Genomic DNA, 27,074 nt, shown 5'->3' on the forward strand with positions numbered 1-27,074 from the left:
TAGCCAGTTGGATCCGTCCAATTGCGCTTTGTGTCACGCTTTTGGGATTAAAATATGATATAATTTAGTTTAAGTATCTTTTTTCAGAAAAATATATACTGACTAACTCGTGGTTGGTAGTTTTTAAGAGCGTGTTGTTGACTTTACAGATTAAACGCTGCTTTTAAGCCTGCCGAAGGACAGAAAAGAGGGTTGATTGAAGTGCGAAGCGTTTCGAAATGGGACGCGTCCAGAGGGAATCTAGCCGCTCTTCTAATCACGACACCGTAACGAGGAAAAAGTGGTAAAGAGGAGCAGGGCACAATTAAATTGCAGCGTAAACAGAGCTTCGGACGAGGGGAAATCCGGGACGCGAACCCGCTCCGAGCACCTTCCTCTGTTTACTTCACTTCGTATCCGAGCTGCGGCGGCTGCAGGCTCCCCCGGACACCATGGTTTGTGCTCCTCTCAACAGATGATTTGCCTCAACGGAGCAGAAATGAGACGAGCGTAGGCAGCGTGTCTCTAAAACAAGCCCCATTGTTTGTGCTGTGTCGAACCGAGCCGCCCAGAAGAAGATGGGTCATCCTACCCTGGAGTTCAGTGACTGCTATCTGGACAGTCCAGACTTCAGGGAGACTCTCAAGTGTTATGAGCTGGATCTGGAGAGGAGCAGTAAATTCCTCAAAGAGTTGATTAAAGATGGCAACAGTGTGATCACTGCAATCAAGGGTGAGCATGCTTATGAGTTTTCATGTTGCATATTGCATGTGGATGTGGATATGGTGACAGGGGAGCAGCAGCATCAGTTTGGCCTTTCTGGAGGGCCTGCAGGGTCACTGTGGGTGGGAGGCATGCTCAGGGAGGTGCTAGTGCTCCCTCTCTGCTCTGAAAGGCCATGGATCTGATGCAGATGTGCAGGATGACCAATGTGTCTGTTCAAACCTCCCTCTGCAGGCCTTGCATCTTCCCATGTGTTGCTTTCCCCCCATTAGTCAGACAGTGAGGAGCAGCTCTGCACTGGAGATGGGTGTAGATTTTTGGAGGAACACTGTCTGTTTTGTGTGTTAAGATACCATTCTGCTGTGTAAATCCTGAATGACAAGCTTTTCACCTCGAAAACAGTGGAGTGAGGGTCCAATAGTCAGTCTGCATAATAGTCAGAGGTCACGAGTGCTTGTAGCCTGAATGAGCTGCACCACTTCAACAAAGTCCCATTTTAATGTCAATCTGTAATGATCAGGAGTCACCACTTATGTACTGAGTACATGCATGATGAAGTATGATTTCTCTACAGCTAATGCAAGAATCCAATAGTTAAAAAATAAATAAGAAAAAGCACAATTGGGATAAATGGAAAAAAACACAAAATGACTGCAAACTGTTCCATTACAAAAAGGAGGATTTAGAATATGAGACTAGATGTGCCAGCCAAGTTTCTCAGACCAAATGCTCTACAGTATTGATCTGACAGACTCGTTTTTTTTTGTTTTGATTATAAAAGCCAGACATATGAGGGATAATATATTGCAGCAACCACATACTGGCTGCTGCTCTGCTGCTAAATCCTGCCAAGGATGTCTTTCATACTTTACACTTTCCTACCAGGAAAAACAAGAAAAAAAAAAGCGCAGCTAGACTAATTCTAAGAATGAAGAAGAAATATGTGTGTGGTGGTTTTCAGGAAACTTTAAAAGACTAAATGTTGTTTTCTAGGGTATTCTGTGGCAGTGCAGAAGTTTTCCCAGACTCTCAGTGCGTTCCAGTTTGATTTCATCGGCGATTCCCTGACAGACGATGAGATCAACATTGGTAAGATAACACAAACACACTGCTCAACTTTGCTATTAAATTCATTATAGTGAATTAACTATTAGAGAACTTGCACATCAGTTCAAAATGAATAGAATTTGTTGTTATAAAGGTGCTGAGTTTTAGATTAGACTTTACAGAAAGACTTGCCCCGCTTGACCTCGGCTCAGAGAAACATTTTTGGCAGCCAACTGGTAATTCCTGACAGCTTGAATGTGAGAAATCAGGAAACAAAAAGACTTGGGAAAAACCCAAACAATTGCCTTAGAGCTTAATGGCAAATGTGTTAAAAAAATCTTGTGCACATAATGTAACGGCTGGATCACACAGTTCAGATAACAACACGCAAAGTCCTCATTCTGGTCATCATCTTTGTGTTTTTGTCCTCAGCTCAGTCGTTCCAGGAGTTCGCCGGCCTCCTGCAGGAAGTGGAGCACGACAGGACGATGCTGGTGGGTTATCAGCTTCCTCCACGCTCGAGCTGCATCCTATTTAAACCCTCATTAGACATTAGAAACCACTTCAATGTATCCTGCGCTGACGATAAGACAGCTTGGAAGGAAACCTTTGGCACGTTCTGCTGCAAAAAACTAACTTGCTGTTTATTATGAGTTTGCGTGTGTTGAATAAAATATTAAGTTATTACTTTTGCAATAATACATCCGCCCAAACAAACACACACAGGTGCTGATTGTGCAAATGTCGGCCGTCGTGCAGAACTGTTTGGAGTAATGCTGGTAATTATTTGGTATCACTTCCCCTCTTTGGTGTGTTGTTCCCCTTTTTTTAAGCAATGCTTCCATATTACCCACATACTGACACGTTTTAGAGCAGACTTTATCACTGAGGCTGCTGTCGCTTAACACACTTTACTACGCTGTCAATAATGCAAAATAGAGTTTCCTTCCAGCAGCAGATCCGCCGTCATCACGCTTCATCAGTCAAGTTGTCGCAGAAGAAGCTTTTCCAGTCAGACTGGCTCGTCTGGAATCCTGATACTTAAGCATTTCTAAAACGGGGACCGGTTATGAAAAATGTCTTTAAAAACTCACACATATTTATTTTAAGCCTCTGTTCATGCTTGTAGAGCTCAAATGTCCACACACAGACAGTGAACTACATATGTAAAAACAGTATTTATGCATTTTCAAGTGTGCTAAGCTAACAGTTGCTCCCTGTTTTCCTGTTCAGGTTCAAAATGCATCCGATCTGCTCATCAAGCCCCTGGAGAAGTTCAGGAAGGACCAAATAGGAGTAACAAAAGTGAGTCTTTTCTCTGCTTCCTCTGCTCTGTAGGTGAAATAATTCCCTCCTGTGAAGAAAACTAATCAGTTCTTGAGTCAACACTGGAAGCACAGCAGGTTCATAATTCTGCCTGTTTTTATGCATGACATTTCAAATTGGTAGAAATATATACACTACCAGTTAAGTTTGGACACAGCTTCTCATTCAGTGGTTTTTATTTAATTCATTTATATAGTGTAGATTAAAAACTATTAAAAAAATACATATGGAAGTGTGCTGTAAGCAAAAAAGTGCTAATCATTAATCGAAAGGTCCTTACACACCGGATTATTTTCAGTTCTGATTAGATGCGTTGCGATGTCTTTCTGTCTTGATATCATGTACTGTAATGTGAGTCGGGGCCAGTACCGGGTAAGCAAAACATTAAACTATAATCCATAAACGTAAGCTAACAACCGAGACCTAATTGATGACCGTGACATCAACGCAATTGACAGTGAAAAGTATGCTGTATGCCGGTGAATGGGACGTCGCAACAACACGCAATCTGATTGGTCAGAAGTGGTCACAAAGAATGCGAAACTTTAGAAAAATCGACCATGATCCGAAAAAATAAATGCCGCAAAATCGCTGAGCGAGAAAACGTTGCCGATGTGAACGCGTGTATTGACAGGATACAGGTTCGAAAAAAAATATTGACGTCCGAAAAAAACGCACCCGGTGTGTAAGGACCTTTAATCTGCAATGTAGATAATAATACAAATAAGCACTGAATGAGAAGGTGTGTCCAAACTTTTGACTGGTGGTGCAACACCTCTCTGAGCTGCTTCCACAGACCAAACAGGGTGTTATAATCTACTTCCTCAAATCTCTTTGTTGGCATGTATATGAAACATTTGTGTTTTTACTAACAGCACTGTGTAGGTCTTCCTTAAATGTTTGAAGACATTTTGTCTTTGGAAAGTACGCTCTGTTGTTGAGAACAGTTCAGGCTTCTCTATGGTGGTGAAGTCATCAAGAAACTCTGTGGGAATTCACCTAAAATATTAAAGATGAGATTTGGGCATCTGATGATCAAAATATGCTGATTAACTTGATGTTTTTTTAAAAAATCTTGTTGCTGTGTTTTGATTTTTTTTTTTTTTTTTTTGCTAAAATCAATCAAATGTTACATGAACTATTCAGGTCTTAGATTAATTTTTATAATTGACATACAGCCATGGCCATAAGTTTGGACACAAGTACCATGACGCATGTGAATCTTAGAAAATACCACAAAATTGTCATTTACAATACAGTACACAACTCCTGAGAACTATATTAAGTTTCCTATTTAAAAAAACATCAAAAGAGTTTGGTGTCATTTTATTATTCTTACCAAATTCGGTTGTGAAAGTACTGCATTTTTTTGTTATTTTCTTCTAATATTATGTTTTGGGAACAAAGTTGTTCCAATTGTTGGAATTTATTGATAATATTATATCCCTTGTTGATTTGTTGACTAATTAAACTGGTGCTGTCAAAAAATATTAGTTATGGTATGTAATAGACATCAAAACAGACATAGTAAGTCATGCTGTGTCCAAACTTATGGCCATGGCTGTAGGTGCCTTCGAACATCTAGACTACTGTTCTATTTAGTATAATAGAAGATGATTGAGTATGTCCTAGTACATACAAATATAACCTGTAAACTGGAGTAAAATACTAGAATGTCCTGCTGCATTGGGTTGGATTTTACGGGCTTTTCTGACCCACAATCCCCTGTGGAGGTACGTCACATTGTGTTTCACACGTGTTTGAACGGTAAGTGGGTCAATATAGAATTGTGGGACTTCTTGTATCATAGTAGACATTTTTGCAGTTTTCAGGCCTAAAATCAACATGGCCGCCTATAATCAAACACCACATGGCATTTTTAGAGAAAGATTCTTCTAAAATATTATACATACAATTGAGTAAAATTGAAAGTTATTTATAAAGATAATGTGGTAAACCTGGTGGCATGTGATAAATGCACACTTGACTCACACACTACTTTATATCAAATAACTAAGAAAGCCTTGGAGTCTTGTCAGTGTTTTCTTTAGGGGGAAATGACATCACGTGGTGCAGGTCATGTGATTTAGAATTAGCACACTTCCTTGAGAGGTGTTTTTGTAATGGGTAACTTAGTTAAAAAATTATTTCTTGGACAAAATCAATGGACAATTGTTATTTTCCATTAAAAAAATTGAATGTATTGCCAAAAAAGAAATATCTGTCATGATTATCTCAACTTAGCACACATAACACAATCAAAACTATTTTTGAATAAGCTCATTTTATTATTGTTTAGCTGATTAGAAGGTGGTTGGAATTAAATTCGGACAGTTGTTTGTTGACATTTTATTGATATCCAGTCATTTTTATTAATAAATTGTTGTTTCCATAATAAATAATTGTGGAATTTATAAAGACATGATCCTAATGAACGTAAAAAACATACATTTTTTAACTTGTAAGAAAAATATATGCAAGATACATCCCATGGACTTCAAAAGTCCCTCAGTTGTATATTTACCCAAGTAGCATGTGCCGTGTTCATTTTCTGAAAGTAGAATACAAATTATAACATTTGGAATATCTCTAAAAGAGTTGTAATGATGTCAAACTTAAGCTAGCTGTTTTTTTTAATGATTCTAAGAAGTAGATGTTACACAACACAGTGCAGCTCATTCAGACATTATCAGCCCATCAGTGTTTTAAGCTGTTTATTAAAGTACTATTGAATGAAATGAAATGCAGAGTGTCCTGGCCTAAAGGTTCTTGAAGACATCAACAGTGAAAGTGTTCAAAATGGATGTAAAAAAAATGTGTTGGTGTCAGTTTGGTCAAGTAGGTTCCACTTGAACTGACAAAAGCAAAATTTCAAAATTTCAACCATTCTTCAATCTTTCCTTTTCAGTATGTAGACATACACATATATGTGTATATATATATATATATATATATATATATGTATATGTACAAATTTTGAATTAAAATGTCATTTACACCTTTTCAGCTGTAGTCCTTGGGGTATAATTACCTTCAGTGAGCCTCAGTTTTATAGATCAGCTTTGATGATATAGCTAATGCTAACTTGCTACATATGTATTGGTATGATCTGTATGCATTTGTGCACTGCAAACAACAAACAAACCTGTAAATAAAAACTAAATATAATAGTTTGTCATTTGGGGTGCAAAAAATATTGAAAAATAATAAGAATAATGACATTAATAAAAGTACAGTAATTTTCTATAATTGAAATACATTTTTTTCAAGTCTTTATATGCAGTCATGTATATTTTTTGTCCTAATGTTTATTATTGTTTTTAACCAAAAAAACTATGTAGAATAACAAAACTAATGCTTCTTTTTCTATTGTCACTAATTGTGTCTAACTTTTGAAATATGTTTATAGTATCAAACTAGAATGCAATAATTTTATCAGTTCAATAAGACGGAAATATTTGTGAAATTACTCTAAATGTATTTTAACGGTGTAAGAAAATACAATTTTATGGTTACTCACAGTTGCATATTTTTATTGTTTAACATTAGCAATGTAAGTTCACAGTTACTGATATTTTAGTGCTTTTAAAAAATACTGAAAGCAATTTCTAACATAAAAGTGATAAGTTCTGTGTAATTACATTTTTTGTTACAGTGTCAGCTAGAAATATCAGTACAGAAATGGCCACAATATGCACTTAATATAAATAGTTTTGAAAATTGCAAGGTTTGTGTTTGAGACATCCATGAAAACTTTTTCCCATTGCCAAAATCAGAGGCAATTCCATGCTGTGATCCAACTAACTCATTTCTTAAAGGATTCCTTGTCCTGTTTTTGTTGGTTTTTTTGTCCAAAAAGTGAACACTGGTGTGCTTTGCAGAGTGCTTTCAAGTCGTAAATATTGATATCGTCCCGAGAAATCTGATATGGGACTATGAGAAATGACTCGATGGCATCGGTTTGTTAGAGCAGCATGTGTTTAACACAGTGAGGACATGGTGGTTAAAATGTCCTGCTAGCTGTTTGTCCTCCCACTGTAACTCGCTTTATCAAAGCTTATCTCGATCTCTTCTTTTCTCTTCGTCATTTCCACATGTGATCTGCAGGAAAAGAGGAAGAAGTTCGAGAAAGAGAGTGAAAAATATTACTCCCAGTTAGATAAGCACTTGAATCTTTCTGCTAAGAAGAAAGAGACTCAACTCCAAGAGGTATGGTGAAGTACAGCAAGCATTTTGCAGCAGGTGTGTGGCGAAATGTAGAACTGAGAGCACAAGCGTTTGACAAATGTCCCTTTATATTAACTGTAGGCTGATGAACTCTTAGAGAAAGAGCGGTTGAACTTCTATGAATCGTCTGTGGAGTACGTGTACCAGATCCATCAGGTGCAGGACAGGAAGAAGTTTGACGTGGTGGAGCCGGTGAGTTCAGCCTGATGTCGCTTCCTCTGTGCTGCCACACATATGTAGCAAAGAAAACAAATCCGTTGTTTTGCGGTTCTTTGTTCTAAGCGTGTATATTTTGCTCTGGCTGGACAGGTGCTGGCCTTTCTTCACAGCATTTTAACGCTCAACAACCTGACAGTGGAGATGACTCAGGACTTCATGCCTTACAAGCAGGAGCTGCAGCTCAGCTTGCAGAACGTAAGTGGTCTCACTGGCAACAAATCACATCATTAGATAAATTTAATATCCCTTTTATCTGATGTTTTAGAAGTTTCCAAAGTGCTTTCTGGCTTCCCTGCAGACACGAAACCACTATGAGAGCACTTGTGAGGAGTTGGAGGAGCTGATGAAGAGAATGAAACACCCGTCCCAGCTGTATAAAATGCACAGCTTTCTGCCCATGGAGGGTTATCTGTACTGCCAGGAGAAGTGTAAGCGCACCAGATGTTTACACAAAAGCTCGGTGCTTTTACAAGATTCCCTCTGACGCCATTTCTGACAAGCACCGTCTTGTTTTTTCTTCCTTCCTCCAGGGGCTTTGGGTGTATCATGGGTCAAATATTACTGCAGGTATCACAAGGAAGGTAGACGTCTGGTCATGGTGCCTTGTGAACAGAAGCCTACAACTAAACAGGTGCTTCACTGAAAAGAGATATATAATCAAAAATCCAAATGTGTGCCTTTACTTGTCATTATTTTCACTTTATAGCCTCAGACTGCTGTTTTTCTCCGTGGCGCCCGAACTGAACACTTTCCAACTTTCTCTCCGTCCCTAAAGGGCCCGACGCAGCTGACACTGAAATCCTGCATCCGCCGGAAGACGGAGTCTATCGACAAGCGCTTCTGCTTCGACGTGGAAACCAACGAGAGGTTAGCGCGAACAAATCCGGGGGTGGGAAAAAAAAAAAAAAAGTGTGAAATGAGGCAACACGAAAGCCCTGTGGGATAAACAGGTCCGGGCGGCGAGGTGAACAGGTGGTTTACAAGGACGGAGTGTGAAGGCTAAATGGACTGTAGCCCAAACAATCCCTAAGCAGTGGGGCTTGTGCTGGAAACAGATGGCAAACTCGGTGCTTTCAGGGGAAGGAACACAACAAGCTCATATTTATATAAGCAGGCCATTCAGAACAAAATGCATTTTAATCGCCACTTGAGCTGTAAGCTGCTCCGCCACCTAACGGGGTTTGTCTTTTGAAATCGGTGGAAATACCTGAGCGTTTTAAAGGTTTAAAAGCGGCTTGATTTATGCATCGAGAGCCAGAATGTAAGAACCTAATTTGGACATAATGAGGAGCTGCTTTTTGATAAACTCAAGGTGGCAGTGGTGTCTAGCGTAGAAGGCGATGCCGTGAGCTCAAGATGCTTTGAGGCAGAGAAAAGCCCGTCTGAATGTGCCTGCAATGTTTCCGGTGCTTGTCCCAGAGCGTGACCTTTGACCTTAGAAGAAGTGAATAAACGCTGATTACTCCTCCACATCTTCATCTACCTAACCATTTGTTGCCAAAATTGTTTTCACCCCAGTTTCCATGATGCAGCTCGCCATGTAATTGGCTGTTTTTAGGTGCTTTGGGTTTACTGACCTGCAGCAGCTTCAAAGCAAATTACATAAATCATTGAATCACTATCACAGCAGTGCATCCTGCATGCCAAAAATAAAACATCAGGGTAATTTAACTATGAAAGCTGATAGAAAATTGATATTATAAGAGGGTTTTTTAAGGTTTTAATTAGCTACTTGAGTAGTACGGTTGCCAGCAACAGCTTTCAAGTCATTGCACATTTGCTTTAGTTAACTATTGATTTGTTTGCCTACAAGCTTTGAAATCTGGCTCTAGATCGTGTTGTTTGTGCAGGAGACAATAGATTTTCATCATCACTTCATCGATGTCTTATGTATCTCGATTTCCTACCGCCACCGCCACATGGGGTTCAATCAGTTACTTCAAAGACCCTTCTTCTGGTTGTGTTCTTGTTGTTTTGTCTACCCTGCTTTGCTGGAAAAGTGTGCACAAGCTGTGACGTGCAGGAGCTTAAAAAAGCTGCTGCTCACAATGGTTGGGTGTTGTGAGAGTGCATCCTTTTAACAGGGTAATTAAATTGCAACCTTTGCCTCTTTAATGGCATTTGTTACTGTTTCCATAGAAACACACCCGTCACTTTCCAGGCTCTTTCGGAGGGAGACCGGAAGTTGTGGATGGAGGCCATGGACGGAAAGGAGCCTGTGAGTTTGCTTCTTGTCTATTTAGAGATTATTCTTTTCGGCTTCAGTGAAAGCCGCTTCACTGCCAGACGATCTGTAGCTCCTGTAGAGTTTATGCAGTCAATCCGAACCTATTTATTATTTCTTTTTGCCAGTAAACTCTTCCTGTAATCTGTAAGTCCAACTATTTTTGTGAGGACTTTTGTCATTTGCAGTTTCCTGTTGTGAAGTCTTTACAAAATCAATTTGTTGAAAACTGAAAAGAAAAACTGAAGCAAATGAGAGAAAAATTCATCGATATCATGGCTGTCAGGATCGTCATTATATTTTTCAAGTCTTTTGTGCCAGACATGCAACAGCTCAGATCTGTCAGTTGTTAGGCTCTGCAGCATGTAGTCATGGCTAATCTCATTCTGGCTTCTCCTTTACAGATGTGTGAGAGATTGCATGAATCCTGTTGGACACATTAAGTCAACCGAGCACCCAGTTAGTTGGTAGCTGAATTCATACTGTTTTTTGCCTCTGAAATCCATGCTGAGGTGTTAATGGGGCCACCCTCCTGGTAGAAACTGCTAGCTTCTCTGTTCCCAGCAGGGGTGAGGCGATCCGACACTAATCGGCGTCACGAGAAGAATGCAAATCATTGCTAATTCCTTGCAGCCATCAGCGCTGTTCGGCTTTCAGTTTTGCTCTCGGCACTTCTTGTCTGATCTGTTTCTGAACAGGTTGATTGTCGGTGGCGCTTGTGAACGAAACAAACAAACCGTAATGACAAGAGGATGTGAAAATGACAGAATGCACACTTCTCTGTGCCCTCTTCCTGTGCAACTTCCCCGCTAACTTCTGTGTGAAAGTTACTCAAGAGGTTTTCCACCAATATTCTAAAGCAGAAATCCAATGCAGAGTCTCTGAGCTTCTGCCACACCCTCTCTGTCAACTTCGCCGCTCTCTGAATGCCTTTTGTGTCGCTGAAATTTAAGGCACAGCCCCGCTTCTAAAACTCAGTGCTGCCATTAGGACTTTTTATGTAGCACACAGAGCTCAATATGTCTGTGCATGGAGGTACAGCTTCAACCTATTGGTCTTTCTGTGCTGCTTTCCTTTTTCTTCTATGTCCTTTTGCATTAAACTCTGGAGCTGAAACAACTAATCAGTCAATTGATAATAGTAGAAAAGTAATCCGCACTTATTCCCATTACTGATTTTGAATTTTTTTTTTAACAATTACTGGGTCAGACTTTCCAAATGTGACTGTGCTGAAGGTCTTTGTCATAAATGAGAGGTCATTGGATGTTTGGGGGTTTTAGGCTTGCGGATTGGATAATGCAAAATTATTTTCATGATCAATTAATGAGTTGTTTATTTTTTTGATTGATTAATTAGTCACTTGGTCTATTAAATGCAATGAATGCAATATCAATCATTGTGTCCAAAAGCACAAGATGTCAACCTTAACTGTTTTGTTTTATACACAACTCTAAGATTTTCAGTCTTACTGTAATAAAGAAACAAGAAAATGTTTTAATTTACAAAGCTTTGAGAAGAATTTAGACTCGTTGTTTTCCTAAAAACAGATCATTAGATTATCAAAAGAGTTGGTGAGCATTTTAATAGTTTAAAATAGACTTTGCCCCTCTAATTTCAGATTTGCACTCTTCTTTTTTTAATTCGTTATTTTTCAGTTTTATCAGATTTTGAATGATGGCCGCAATTGACATGTGCCAGCATGTGCACAGTATTATTGTTCCTCTTTTTTCAGACGACAATTTCCCATCCAAGAAAGTAAAATAAAATAAACGGAAACATGAACGTCTTTATGAACATTATGTCTTTAAATTTTCTGATTCAAAATTAAACTGGGCTTATTAATTTTTATATACGCAACTTATTTTTCCCAACATGCTACAAACCAGTCTTGTTTTTGATTTACAAACGCTGTCATCTCTTCCGTTTTATAAATATCCAGTGTTTTATCCCACCATGCTGATATGGTGGGAATGTCCAGCCGTTTCCCAGTTATTGATTTCTTACTTGCAACCAACAAAACACTCATTAGATATCAGATTTGCATTTTTCATCCTTTCATGGCATTTTTATCACTTTTGATAAAGCAGCTGCACAACAGATTGCTGCTGCATCAACATTTTGTTGCGTGCCATCACAGGAAGTGGCGGGTTAAGGACGGTCAAGCGCATCATGGTACAGCTTATTTTCTGCTTGTCACAAAAATAAAATGTTGCACAGTTCTCATTTCCCATGTCCAGTCCAAAAGAGAAATGTGTTTGATATAATTAACTCTGGTGATGTAAGGCTTCTTGTATGAAGGGATTTTTTATTTCATTACCATATTTACAAGACAAAGAGCTTGTTGACGTGCAGCATCTACATGTGCACAAGGAACAGGAGAAAAACACTGAAAAGGAAGATTTGGTTGCAAATAAAGTAATGCAGTGCATGGATATATTTCAGCTGCAAAATAAAAAACATAAAACACGTCTTTTGTTTGCAGTTGTTGCCAGCACACGAGGCAACAGCTAATGTGTTCGGTGATTTTAGTCAGCACCACAACGCTCTGTATGCCGAGCATGAATATCACCCAAAGCAGAAAAACTATTGCTTCAGATGGCTTTGTCACTGTTACACCACGTGACAAAAGTTCCAAGCTGTTACTTCAACCATTTCTGATGCAAATGAATTTCACTTTGAAACCTCCTCCGTCATTCTATACTGATGAAGTCTTTCCAGATTCAAGTCATCTAAAGAATTCCAGTCTTTTTTCAGATTACAGGAGTTGTCAGAGAAAAACAAATGATTACAATGTCAGTTTACACTTCCATGCGGCCCTGCAACAACTCGTCAACTAATTCAGCAAATTAGCTGCCGGATAATAAAGGATGAAAATAAAAGTTTCCCTTATCTTGTGCAGGTAAAACAACATGTCCAGCCGCTCCTGCAGCAAATCTAGGCTGACGTCGTCTCTTACGGTTTTATATTTAAAGTCTGTTTTGGCAAAGTTAGTCGGATCTCTAATCCAAAAAGTTGACATGATTGAGCTCACTCTCCAAAATAACACATATAATTCAATTATTCTGACACATTCAATCTTTTTTATAACTATTCGTCGGTGAAAGAAAAATGCCTGCATGTACTTCTTCAGAGTTTCCAAAGCAGCTGGACATTTTGGCAATTTTCGTGTTAGCCACAGAAATTAAACTATTTCTCCATCATTCAAATCTTGGGAGGGGGAAAAGCGCCGTTGTAACTGTTAGTAATGTCGCTCTCTGACGGCTCTATTATGTTTTCATCCATATGTCAGATTTGTGAGTTCTGCAGCATAATGCCCAGCCACTGTGCGATTCTGTTTTTTAAAATAGCAAAGTAGCTCAGTGGCTTCCATCAGAATGCCTTAACAGAATACACATTGCGTCAGTGACAAAAAGCCGAGAATCAGCTCATTCTCACAGATGTGACCGATAATTGAGTTGAAGTTCTTTTCTCAGTTCTAAATCAACAACAGGGTGTGACCGTGATATTTCACACTTCAGCCGCCTTTGACAACAAACGCTCATCCTGCCTAAGAGCCCTTGAACAAGACTCTAGTGTCTCCAGCTGCTCTGTGGCTGCTCTGACCTCTCATGCCCATTAGAGGGGAGGGCAGTGAGCTATTTTAGGGGGAGAGTCGGACAAAGCTTTGATATTAAAACCTCATCCGTCAGTGACTAGCTGGTGTCTGACTTTCTGGCGACTGTGTCTGAAGTCACGGAGACAAATTTGCTCCAAGATAAAACCCACCTTTTCTCCCCCCTTCCTCTGTTCATTATTGTTCCGTTTATGTAATTTCATTTTATAATAGATGTGTTCATTCATCACACTGTCGTAGATTTTCTTCACTTTCTTTTCACATTTTTTTTTTTTTTTTTGCATTTCAGATTTATCATTCCCCAATTCACAAGCAAGCTGAAAGTAAGTCATTATCCTGAAAGTGTGCATTTGAAATGTCTGTGTTGAGAGGGACGTCTTGTTGCACATCTCACGTCACTGACTGCATCTGTTTTAACAAGAAGTACGGCCTTAAAATGAGTCTTTTTTTTTTTTTTTTTTTTGTTAAATGTGCTAACTTTCTTCCTTTTTTTTTTTTCCTTCCGCAGTGGAACTGAATGAAATCGGGTTCAAGTTTGTGCGAAAGTGCATCAACTACATTGAAACAAAAGGTAACTGGGCCTGTTAAAAAGGTTCATCCCGTCAGTGTTTGCTTCTGTTAGTTTTCTGTCTTGCCCTTAAGGGGGCATAGTTGAGACGTGTTACATGTTGATGCCAGGGATGAGCGAGAAACGTCTTTCATTACAAAACCAGCGAATACAGGATAATTCAAATTGTAACAGACTTTTATCATAATGTATCAGTGCCTTACTTATTTTAGTGAATCCTCTTTGTTTGATTTTTGACTCTTTTCTTTTCTCCTTGCATACACTCTTCCCACTTAATATCTCCAAACCAAACACATGCAACCTTAATCAGAATCAAGAGAAGTTTCTCCACTGTCATGACTCATTCTGCAGCAATGGAATTAAACAGTCAAGCCATCGGCACGTAATTTGACTCTGAAGTGTCTCGAACTATGTAGTTAAATGAAGGAAAGAACATCTGTATCTTAATTCTGGCTCTTGTTGAAGCATGTGGTACATTTCCACTGCTCTGCATTTGTCCAGATTACACTCCCCTCTTTTTTTTCGCTCTCTCTCTCTTACCTCCCCCTCGTCTCTCTCTCCAGGAGCCACACAAGAAGGAGTGTACAGAACAGTTGGCAGCAACATCCAAGTGCAGAAGCTTCTAAATGCCTTCTTTGGTAAGGAAGTAAGCTAGCTAGTGAATATGCGCAACATCTGTCCATTCACTCGGTTTCCCTCAGTTGAACTTTCTAACGTGACCGTACAGTGTAGTAGACTATGCAACTTTTTGTGAAACTTGGGCGTAGATAGGATTGAAACACATCAACAGGTCTGTGGCTGACAGTGCGTCCTTTCTCAAGAGCCATCGAGATTATGATTAGAAATCATTTGTAGTGACAAACCCACGGAGATTTAACATTCAGCTCTGCTTCTCCATTTACCCACACTGAGCTTCATGGCATGGTTTTGATTGTCCGGTCTGCAACTTTCTGGTTTTGATCTACTCTCATAGCATTGTGTTTGGTCATAGCAGGCGGCGCTGGCCAAAACCAAATGGCAGACAGTCCAGGTCTAACACAAAATAATGGAGAAGTTCACCGCTGAACACCAAGATATTTCCCCAGCAGTCAGTGGAGAGGTGGCCAGAGACATAACTCAAACTGAATGTAGCTTTGTATTTGTTGGACCTTCAAATACGCAACAAGTTAGCAAAATCAGCTAAAAAGCAGAGCTGAGGACGTCCAGATATCTCAGTAGGTTGAGTGGGTGAACCATAACCAGGGCTATACTCCCCCGATGCATTGGTTTGGGTTCGATTCTAGCTCACGGCGCAGATCTTCCCCTCATTCTTCTTCATACTATCCTGTCTGCCTCTAATCTAACCTATCTAATAAAGCCAGCAAAAGGCCAAAAAAGTAGAGAACAGATAATGAAAATGGAAATATATGGTCCAAATTACAAGAGCAGCCATTTTTTGAGTAAGAATTTTTGTGATGCTACCAGAAGTGAAGGAACATGCTCATTTAGTACACGTACGCCTTCAGTTGTGTCTGACTTTATCAAACACCTGCAGCTTCAGAAGCAGAAGCATCCATATGAGCGTCTCCAAGCAGACAGATTTGCTCACATTTATGCACAATAGACAACACCGGTAGCTTCATTAATTGCTTGTAATTATAAATTATGCCAGATATGTAGACAGAATCTGTCAGGATCTATCACTAAGCAACTTCACTTCAAACAGGCGGTCTGAGTTACATTTTATCATTCGCAGTAAAATCACTTGTTACACAGTTGAATTCAGAGCTCCGTCACAGCTGAACACTGTTTTACTCTCACCCTGTAAAAGTCTGATCCGTTTCATAAAGCCAGAATATTTCTCTGTCAAGTTTTCTATTAGTTCCTTTAAAGTAACCAAGAAAATATGGCAACAGGTAGCCGAGTAACAATGGAAACACATTTTATTGTAGCAGAAGTTGTTGTAGTCAAAAACAGCTGGACTTCTCTTTTTAAAAAAAAAAAACATAAAAGAAGCGCGTACGATTACCACGATCTGCATGACTGAGAATCTACACAGATCTAGTTGGATACCAGAATGTGTAATGTTTAAATCATAAATAAACTACGGATGTTTTCTCTCTGGGTGACCACGGCATTTTTTTTCCTCCTGGGCTGTTTTGAAGTGCAGTCATTCAAATAATCCAAATCATTACTGTACTGGAATAAGTCTATGTGTTTCAGTTAATCAGTAATGTCTGTACAAACTGTAGCAAGAATCACACAAATCATTTATTTCAGTTGAAAAGAAATGCAAAACTTACCAAAGTTGATCTTTTTTGGCACCTTGCTCAGTCTTATGTAAAATGTGGTAATGTGATGTGTTACAGCTAGCAGTGTTTTTGATTAAGGAATTACTGAATTTCCCTTTGGGGATGAATGAAATGATTCTATTCTTTTCTATTCTAATTGAATCTCTTTGTTCTCTCATAGATCCTACAAACCCAGGAGATGTGGATCTCCACAGCAGCGACTGGGATGTGAAAACCATCACAAGCGCATTGAAGTTTTATCTCAGGTGTGCTTGTGTGCGACTAGAAACATGACTTTACTTCATTGTTTAAAACATTTTAATTTGTCCTAAGTCTACATTTACGTTTGTAAAAATCCCAATGATTAAAATCTTTTCCAAAACCTGCTGGATTGTAGCGCATGTAATGATGTGTGCACTCTGTCATTAGTCTCTGTTGTAAGTGCAACCTGTGGCTGCTGCTTTCTGGTCGTCTTGTGTTTATTATGGTGAGTTACACTGCATTCGTGTTTACTTGCGTGTCCTTATTTCTCTGCAGGAGTCTGTCTGAACCTCTGATGACCTACAGTTTGCACAGAGACCTCGTGTGTGCTGCAAGTAAGAGATGCTTTGGAAATTACCCAGCGCTGAGATCGAGGAGGTTGTGTTACATTTCGTGTCTTCCTCATTAAATTCTCCTCTTGGATCTCAGCCTACCAGTGAAACTTGTTGTGTGTATCATCACCGTAGTAGAAACCAAAACGGTAAAGGTGTGCTGCCTGCTGCATCGTTTGTAGTGTGTAGATGCCCCAGGGCAGCTTTTTAACACTTGCCCTGACCTGTTAGCTTACGGTTTTATTGCTCTGTGGAAATTTCACGTTTTTTGCTGATAGCTTTTTTCAGTGTTTACGAACTTGCCGTGCAATCTGCGGCTTACATCCACTTTTACATGCGATGCCTGACAACACTGGATACAAGGCATGAAAGAGTGCATCAGTGCTGTTCAGTGCAGGTGTGGACATTAGAGGAAATCTGAGTTCCCTGTTTGTTTTTGTGTGTCACACGACGTTATTGTAAAACTGACAAGACAATGAGTTTAATAGCATCAGCCTCATTCTGTCAGGATGTTGCATTAAGGCAGCTGGTGGCTTCATTTTTACTGGAAATGCCATTCATTAGTTGAAGAGGGGGCTCCTCATTATACAGGCTGACTGCTTGTAGGCTTTCTTTTATTAGTTTCATGCTGCTGCGCTGGGGGGCTGCGCTGTCTTTCATATTCTTTTGTGATCATAGACACCGATCCACCACAACATTAAAACCACCCACCTAATACTGCATAGCCCCCCCCAACCCACCCCAACACATCAGCTCTGATCTGTCGAGGTAAGGACTCCTCGATCAGATTAAAACCTTGAACTCTTTGTCAAGGTTCAAGGCTCCATGGTTCAGGTTCATGCTCTTCAAGCTTTGATAAACTGCCCTCTGACACCGTTTCAGCTGTTTATGCTGCAGTAGCCCTCCTGTGGGATTACACCCCACATGACAGCCTTTGCTCGTCACAGACATTAATCAGCTTTGGGCACCTATGACCTTCTCAATGATTTCCATGTTCTTCTTCCTCTGGCCATTCTCTTGGGGCCACAAGACCTTCTGTTTTGGAGATGCTCTGACCTGGTCGTATAGCCATCACAATCTGGTCCACGATGAAGTGTCTCTGAATCTTTTTTTTTCCCTGCTTCAAACTCATCAACTTCGAGAACCCACTGTTCACTTGCTGCCTAATATATCCACTCCTTGACAGGCGCCATTGTAACAAGACAATCACTTCACCTTGACTAGTTTTAATGTTGTGGCTGATTGGTGTATAATTGGTTAATGTCTGTTCTGTTCAACACAAAATACTGAATCCTGAATTTGAGGTTATACTGAGATGATACCAGAGAAAATGTAAGAAAACAGTCATTTCTTTATCAGCTTCTTAGCTTTGGCTCAATTCATGATTTAGGTCTGCACAGACAAACTGCATGTAGCTTTTAATTGCTTCAATTAATAGCTTCTTTTTTGCTCTCTTTGCTTCACAGAATCAGATAATCTGGACTTTCGACTCAGTGAAATTCACTCTCTTACCTACAAACTGCCAGAAAAGAATCGGGAAATGCTGGAGATGCTTATTAAACACTTGGTCAAGTGAGTACTAAGCTTGTTTAGTTAACTGTGGCATGGTCTTTTTTTTTTTTTTTTTTTTAAACTGCTTTTAGAGTCAAATCAGGTCAAAACCTTCCAAGTGGAAAAATACGATTGACGCAACGGGTTTAAATATTAAACTGTACAGTAGCACCTCTTTCTCTGAGATAATGTGTCACTAGTTACATCAAGTTACATTTTATTCAACCTTTGCTTGGCGTGTGTTGACAGTGTGTGCGGTCACAGTGAAGACAACCTGATGACCCCTTCCAACATGGCGGTTATCTTTGGACCCACACTCATGAGGGCGAAGGAGGAGACGGTGGCGGCCATGTTGGACATCAAGTTCCAAAATATTGTGGTGGAGATTCTGATTGAGGACTACAAAAAGGTATAGCTAACGTGGACTAGAGTTATGGAGAATATGTAGCTGCTGTGATGCAGTACTACTAAGTGGTTAGTTTAGCTTCATATGAAGATTGGGGAAAAAGTGCTACTGGGGCTTTCTCCAAAGATAAAAAAATGTACTTAGTAGCACATTTAAAATCACTCATGGACTCGTTTTTCCTCTTCTGTTTAAGCCATTCATAAAACATCAGCTAGCTGTAAACTAAAGTTGTCTTTGGCTTCGGCCAGTTGCCACACAGCTGGAGACTGTGAAGACTCCAGGCGTTTATTGATTCTGGCCAAGAAATACTCCTGCACATAATCCCCAGGAAAATCGTAAATTGACGTTTTTATGTTTTTCAGGTTTTTATCCCAATTTAATTTAACAACATTCAACACATTTTGACGCTTCTTGCTGCACTGAACTTCTTCTTGTTCAGTGCTACTGAGGCCTTTGTCAAAAGTTAAACCATTAAATCACTACTCGGGTATTTGTACTTGTTGGTACTTTGTTAACATCATTCTATCAAAATACAATCATTTAGTTTACCAGTCTGTTTGTCCTGCTCTTTGTCATGCAAATCATTCCATTATTTCAACTATTTTACAGGCTGCATGTAGCTGTTAAAAGCAGCTACTGAACCAAAGTGTAACTTTTCTTTTTAAAAATGTGATTGCAGATCTTCAGTTATATGCCAGAGGACAGCGCTGCCCCACCTGTCCCTCCTCCGCGCATCACCCCGAGAAAGCGGCAACCCATCACAATCTCCAAGCGGCCAGCCCGTGTTTATCAAGCTCTTAGTCACGACCACTTCCAACACACAGAGAGTAATTATCAGCCTCTCTTGCCCTGATTGTCGTCATCATCCTCATCATTATCCCATCCTCTCTGTGCAGAGCGTACAGTAGATTATTTAGAAAGTTATTTGTGAAGAAATAAAAAGAAACAGTTTTTTTTTTTTTTTTAAAGACTTGTACCACAGCGTACCTGCAGGGTCATTTCTTGACATTTCCAAAATGGGATTTATTGTAGTGTGTGTGTCTATCAAATCAATTATGACATATTTCCAAACATGGGATTTGTTTGTCAAATCAGATTCTATTATTTTTTTTCTTTATTCTGTATCGTCCTTAAATGGTGGAAGAAAATCATTTGCTGCTTTTTTAAAAAATCATTTAAAGTACAAATAAATGTATCTACTCTACATTTTTATCTCACGTTAGTCTTTTTTTTTACGCCTCAGGCAAAATCATGTAATTTTCTGTCTGTTTGAACCCCTTGTTAAGTGGGTGTGATTCCATCCTCTCTTAGACTGAGGCAGAGACGACTGGAGCACACAGCTTGTCCTCAGTGTGTTCTGTGATATTAAACTGCTCTGAGCTTACTCCTTTGTATAACTAAATAACCAGCTCTGTTTGAGAACTTGAAGCATGTGTGCAGGGAAGCGCTGTACCAGTTTTATTTAACTCCAAGCTCTTCTATACCTTTTACATCAAAGTTTTTACCTGAAAAAACATGATAGAAGAGAACATTTACCTGACATTTAGAATGACTGTACTGTTAATGCTATTCCTTTGCCACAGATGGTCAAAATGACACCCCCACTGTGGACGAGGACGTCTCTGTGAACCCCATTCCTCTACAGCGATCAAAACCTGTAAGCTTCGCTCCTCTTGTTCCACGAGAGCCTCCACCGAGACAAGCGTTAATGCCCAGGGCAGCTAACCGTCAGGAGAGACAAACGGACTCGGATGCTACGAAGATGAACGATACTAGGCAAAGGCCAGATTCATCTTCAACACCAAATGGGGAGCCTGGACTCTATGTGAGCAGGGTGCCGTCGTTTCAGAGCAGAAAACCACCTCCAAAGAGCTCATCAGCCAACAGAGAAGGTATGAGGAACCCTCTTCATGTCATTGATAACCCCTTATCTCATACTTGTTAACCTGCACATTGACTGCCTCATCCATGTGCTTTAATAGATAATGGGATTTAGAGTTCAGTAAAATGATAAGCAAAGCTGTGATGTATTATTAGCCATCTGTAATTGACTTCTCTGTACCACAGATCATTGTTAAACAAAGCTATTATATTTATATTACGTCTATAAAATCAAACGAGAGACGACACGCCACTACAGTCCAGTGTTATGCAAGCAGTTACAGTTGATGATGAAGAAAAGCAGTCGCTGTGAGTTGGTCGGTTGCAGATGACAAGGTTTTGCTGATAAGTTAAATGAAGTGTATAGATTTGAGTGAAAATCATTAACAAGAAAAGCACTCGGAGAGCTAAGGCTGCTCAGTCGTATCATTTCCGACGGATGAAATCTAAAAAAAATTGTGGCAGAAATCACAGCAAAATAGAATGTGTCTGTTTAATATAGATGTACCCTCACACAAAATGACCTTGCGCTGAGTACTGGTGTGTGCTATGCATGTGTACGTTATATATGGATACCGAATCGCGTGACCTAAATATGTAGCGAGTAGCAGGAATTGATGGGACTCGGAAACAACCCCACTATTTAATCAGTTGTTCCTTGTTTCATTTAAGACAGATAAGTCCCGATAAGTCCAACACGGTTGATTTGTAGTAGGATCGCAAGCAGGTGATCATCAACAGGCAGCTGACATCATGTTCACTTGTTGTCATAGTTACAGTCATGTTGTGATGATGATGAACTCTTTAGCAAATCCATGGATCCAGACTATAAGACACGTCACTGACAAAATCTAATCAGTTGGTCCTTGTGTCATTCCTGACCTTCCCTGAAAATTTCATCTTAATCTGTTAGTCTGTTTTTGAGTTATGCTGCTAACAGACAGACAGACAGATTTACACTGATCGTCACATAACTCTGCCCTTCCTTGGCGGAGTAAATATTGTAACAGAAAGGTTCAGTATGCAAGATTTTTAACAGAAATGTTGCATTAATGTTGCAGCAAGCCATTATCTGCTATTTGTTGTTCTAGTGGAGTAATGATGTCCTTATCTGAGAATCAAACTACACTGTCTTTGTGAGTGCATGTGAGTCCCTCTCTTTGAAATGCTTAAACACCGAAAAACAAAGTAACTGTTCGCATAGCATTATAAAAGCCAAAGTGCAGTTCTGTGTTCAGCCAGTGCCTTATACACTGAAAGAATTAAAAAGAAAGTATGTTATTTACTTAATTTATGTGATATTGTAAATGGTATGATGATATATGATATATCAAATATTGCTTAATGTTGTCATTTCCGATTACTACTTCTGCAAGTTTCGGGATTCCTGCATATTCTCATGCACTGTTACATTAAGCTTTTGTATTGTTTTGCAGGAGATTCTGATGGTCTGACAAGAACAAGGTCGACAGAGAAACCTGCCATTTGTAGACCGCCAGTCAGGCCTCCGGAGCCCCCGTCTAGATGCCCCGCCCCACTAAAGCCCCCAAGTGCAGCCAGCAGTGAGGGCACAGCCACATCCTAGTAAGTGCTCTTCACAAGTACAAAAGTCTGTAGCCACAACCTTTTAGGTATGCAAATGAGAAGAGATCCGATGCATGTTCAACTACGGGATGTGCTCCTTTTGTCGAAGAACAATATAACGCACTGTTTAGGCTGCTTTTAATTTGTGGCAGACATGCAAATTTTAGTGTCTCAAAATCAGCAGCGCTTAAGCCATTATGAGCTCTGTTAATTAAAACGGTCTAATAAATAAAATGAATAAACAATAGAGGTATCTGCAGTGCTACTGATACAGGGGCCACATTTTGGCATGGACACAATGAGACCACAGATCCTCCCTGTCAGCGCTGCAGGCTGTTGATGGTGGTGTGTCATCCTGATGTCTTTCTGAGACAAAGCATCAAATCAGACACAAAAAACATTCACCCTACTTGGAAGTTTTCCTCTTTTATTGCTTTTCAACATTGAATGGCCATGTAATTGCATTCAACAGCCCAGCCATGAATTCTCAGTTAGACTGAAGCCTTAGCTCGGACTTGTCCACTGCAGAACTTTCACCTTGTTGGCTTTAAACCACTTCCGTGTAGCTTTGGCTGTATACTTCAGCTCATTGTCTTGCTGGAAAACAAACCTTCCTCCACTAGACATCAGACTCTCCCACGTGCCCTCTAGTGAAAGCTAGTCAGGATTCTCTTTGCCACTCTCACACAAAGCTTTGACTGGAAATGGCTGCTGCATCCACAGTCTCTCCTATCTGAAGCTGAAGCCTGCCACTCTATCAGAGGAGTCGTAGGTGTCTTGGTGGCCGCTCTGAATAGTCTTTCTCACTTGTCTTTCCACTTAATTTGCCTGTCAGTTTTTGAGGACGGCCTGGCACAGATTTACACGTGTCATACTCCATTCATGTCTTAATGATGGGGTTAACTGTACTCCAAGACATATTCAGGGACTTAGAGCTTTTCTTGCATGCATGCCCTGACTTATGCTTATTAATAAGCTTTTCACATTGTTGCCAGGAGTGTTCTTTTGTCTTTTTTGGTGCAGTTATAAACAAGAGTAATGATTCATCAGTGACTGAAGCTTCCAGGTACAGGTGTCCTTATATTGTAGTCACTCTAGACGCACTCACTGCATTCAGATGAGCTCCATTTCTAAGTCCAATTGTGTGACATCCGACTCCAACTGGCTGCACCTTTGTTGAATTAGCAGAATGACTTTAAAGGGGGGAATACCTATGCAGTCACTTATTTTACATTTTATATTTTTATTGAAATAATTAACATTTCTTTGTAGAAGTCTGTTGTCACTTTGACATGTAAAAGTATTTTTTTGGTAAATTGTTGTCAAAAAAAGCCTAATTAAACGAACCAGTATTCAGTGTTGAAATGTAATAAAAGGGGGAAACTTCCAAGCCAAGTGAATACTTTGGGTTTTTTTTTTTTATTATAGCCACTGAATCTCATTATAGCATCCAACAGCCAGACTGCACAGCTGATTGAATTCACTTTGGACTGCGATTAGTATGAACGCCAAGAGCAGAACTGGTGACAATTATCTGAATTCAGGATTATTAGAATGGATTTTAAAATATTGTTGTTATACTTCATAAATTTTAATCAAAAACACTGTATGCTAAGGGGGTGTGGACAGCATTTAGAATAAAAACCTGGGACTCTAGTATCATAGAGAAATGAACCTTCATTGCAATATTTTGAGCTGAAAAACTAAAAAACACACTCTGGCGACATATAAGACTTTCATTAACTTGCTGAAAATCAACACAATATGGGACCTTTTGACTTGTGATTACTTTCCTTCTACCTTATACAAGTTACTGCAGGTTTAAGTTGCTGGTTTAAGTTAATTAAAAAGGATTAAACAACCCGTTTCTGGGACAAAGCCTTTTGTCTACAATCAACACAGACCGCTGCATCTCAAATAACTTCTACCAACAGGTTTCAACTCTCCAATGCATCATTTCTTTATCTGCAATATCAACATGCCAGCTATCTTTTTTTTTTTTTCTCCTGCAGTGTTGCATCTAAGACAAAGTTTTTTGAGAATGCCTCCAAGAATGTTGGCAGGTATGTAACGGGCTTTTGCTTTGTTTGTGCTCCAGTTTGTTCTTTGCTGTAGCCCAGAACTAGCCTAGCCGCCCTAGACCCATGTTCTGAAGGCACAAGGGTCTAGGGCCGCTGGACAGGGAGGGAGGCGGGCTTAAAGGTTGTCCCATTCGCTTCCCAACCAGCGGAGCCAACTGGTATATTAAGGATTTGCCATATCCCGTCAGCATAAGTCCAAATACGTTTTTCTTCTCAATGAAACACTTCAGTGCCGTCCTTTGTTTATCTTTCAAGTTGAATTTTAGCTTCAAATCTTTAAGGGCTGTGGCCAAAGCCGAGTCGAAAGATAACTGTTTATTGTGCGCCGGTTGTTTCTGTCAGAATCGTCAGGCCTCTGTCGTCACTAAGTTATGCCCCCCTTCAGACTCTACACTTCATGGTGATTGGTCCGGCCAGTTTTAGGAGAATCCAGCCTCGAGCCTTATGGAGGGTAACTAGACCCACCCTGGCAGAGAATTAAATTCGTTGCCGTGGGTTGTCTAGCACGGCTAGGCTAGCCCAGAACAGTAATCACAATAGATTTCAGTAATTTAGACCACAACAGAAGCTGAAAATAATCAGAATTCCAGTTATTTGCAATGAAATTTTAAGTCATCTTGCTAATTGAATTAATGTAAACTACTGAATGTTATTCAGATGTTTAGTGCTTCGGGCAGTTTGGTGCTTTTGTTTCAGAAAATGAAACATCTTTGCTGTGTTTGTCTTCACTTGGAGCCCGATTCCCATGTGATAGGAGTGTGTGACAAACCCTTATGCCCACCAACACCAAGCGCTTAAATGTAGCCTCCCATTTTGGCTCATGCTGGCTCATGATCCTCTGTGAGTTGGAAACAGACACATCTTGTCTTTCATGGTCTGCAAAGATGAGCCAAGTTAAGATCCTTGCTGCTGGGCCCTGGGCAGCCAGCGATGGAGGCTATAAATGAAGAATGTCCGAGTGGAAAGAATATGTGGGAGTTTCATCAAAGAGAGCTCATCTCTGTATTGTTCTTTATTGTAATCTCCTCTATTGGTTCCATGTACAGCTTACATTAGCGTGTCCAAAAGAGAGGCTGTGACCTCTGCTGACACGTAAAGCCCTCCTGAAGCATCCAGCTTCAGTTTGGCTTGTGGAACTTAGAAGCATAGAAGCAAATTCTGACTTTAGTAATTGTCATTCTACAGTTAAAACATTGTCACCATCTGAGCAGGCTGTCTGACAGCAACACTGGAAATTATGCATTTCCATATTACTTACATAATCTCAGGCTCAACAATCAATTCTTTACCCTTTTAGGATTATAACACATGGGCGTACTGTAAAATATTTCACTTTGATTGAATCTATTTTTTCTCTCCTCCAATTTAGTCCACCAACCTCTCCGTCACCAACAGTAGGGACAAATGTTAAAAAACAGGTGAGATTTTCTGTCATTTTTAAGCGTGTTCAGAGTACTTTATTGCTGTTCATCCTTTTATCATAATGTTGTGGTGTAATAAAAGGAAAGTCTTTTTGTTTTGTTTCCCCAGAATTAACGTTGAAGAGACTTAAGCGACATCATGTGACCGCTGCATGTGCAGGTCAAGCCGGTCACCACCGATGGTCAGCTGTGACTGTATGAGAATTGACTGAAGAAAAGGCTCTCAACAGAACTAGATGAGTTTCTTTTGTTCTGTTTTTAGTGGTAGGAATCGTGTTGTAAAGGAACACAGCAGCAAAATGTCTTCAGAATGACCTCGTAAAGTAGCTGGTTCTGCATTTGATCCTTATTCCAAAGTGAGGCTGCAGTAAAAGCCCCCCGTTTTTTCCCTGTTCCCCAGCTGTCGGGTAATATTACAATCTGTAGTCATTTTACTGCGTGTAATTGTTTGAATAACTCTTGGCCAACTTTATTAGTGGGATTAACTGCTGTACTGATTCTGTTATGTCTGCACTGTTAAGAGTTGATTACAGCAGTGTGAAATAGATTTCCCAAAGAAAACTGCTTGATTTAAAACTGACTTAATCAGCTTCCATTTGAAAATCGAAACAATTGCCTAAATATTAACTTCTAGATTTTATGAAATGGACTGTGTATTGTGGTTGAGATGGTGGAAACTATTTGCATATAAATAAACTCCTAGAAATTACATTTCAGTATTAAATCAAATAGTGAGGCACAAAATTTACTAATGACATAAAAGACTTGTCTGAACAAAATGGATGAAAAATGAATAAGCAAAAGCCGCATTGAAACTAATTATCTCTTAAGGCTGTTTTTGTTGGTCATGAAGAATATTTAGAACAAACTTTAATCCTCTGTGTCCATTGAGGCATAACTCAAACATAAGTCACTTTTGAAGAGGCATTACAGAGAAGTATTTTGCTCAAGTGTCAGCCTGTATTCCAGTCAGCGTAGTTTGACTTTACAGTGAATGTATGGTAGGGTTTTTTGTTTTTTGTTTTGTAAAAAAAAAAAAATCCTTTTAAGACAGATTTCCAAGTGTGCATTCCATCATTTTTTACCTAATGTAGGTAGGTCAGGTTGTACAGGAGAGTCCTCAAAGTTTACCTGAATTTGTTGCACCTCAGATGAATGGTTAGGATTAAAACGTAGGTCAAACATGAAACAAAATTGATTGTTACAACATGTGAATATCGCACTCCATTGTTTTTGTTTTTTATTTCTTTGCTCCTATAGCCGTTCTGTTCATTCTTTGATTGCATTTTTGATAACCCAACTTGAAAATAACTGGTTTTGTCTGACTTTCAAAGAGGAAAATAAACGTGAAGAGCTCTTAA

At 39.6% G+C, this 27,074-nt stretch overlaps 1 protein-coding gene across 1 annotated transcript; it reads left to right on the forward strand.

Moving 5' to 3' along the window:
* On the forward strand, nt 1–27,074 carry LOC110963643 (oligophrenin-1). Its single transcript, XM_022212083.2, has 24 exons — nt 1–711; nt 1,696–1,791; nt 2,182–2,243; nt 2,983–3,054; nt 7,183–7,284; nt 7,384–7,494; nt 7,612–7,716; nt 7,820–7,949; nt 8,052–8,152; nt 8,297–8,388; nt 9,661–9,739; nt 13,648–13,681; nt 13,867–13,929; nt 14,490–14,564; nt 16,378–16,462; nt 16,734–16,792; nt 18,256–18,361; nt 18,590–18,749; nt 19,426–19,573; nt 20,330–20,638; nt 22,064–22,211; nt 24,224–24,274; nt 25,662–25,710; nt 25,823–27,074. Exons 1-24 carry the CDS (start codon nt 558–560, stop codon nt 25,826–25,828), a joined length of 2,397 nt encoding a protein of 798 aa, XP_022067775.2. The 5' UTR covers nt 1–557; the 3' UTR covers nt 25,829–27,074.

This window comes from Acanthochromis polyacanthus, chromosome 17, assembly GCF_021347895.1.
Source record: "Acanthochromis polyacanthus isolate Apoly-LR-REF ecotype Palm Island chromosome 17, KAUST_Apoly_ChrSc, whole genome shotgun sequence".
NCBI classification, from domain to species: domain Eukaryota; kingdom Metazoa; phylum Chordata; class Actinopteri; family Pomacentridae; genus Acanthochromis; species Acanthochromis polyacanthus.

Bases quoted from the DNA above. Each gene is read 5' to 3' on its own strand.
- LOC110963643 (XM_022212083.2), top strand. From the start codon at position 558: ATGGGTCATCCTACCCTGGAGTTCAGTGACTGCTATCTGGACAGTCCA. The intron at 2,244-2,982 runs GTGGGTTATCAG...TTTCCTGTTCAG, and splicing joins AGCACGACAGGACGATGCTG to GTTCAAAATGCATCCGATCT. The intron at 8,389-9,660 runs GTTAGCGCGAAC...CTGTTTCCATAG, and splicing joins GACGTGGAAACCAACGAGAG to AAACACACCCGTCACTTTCC.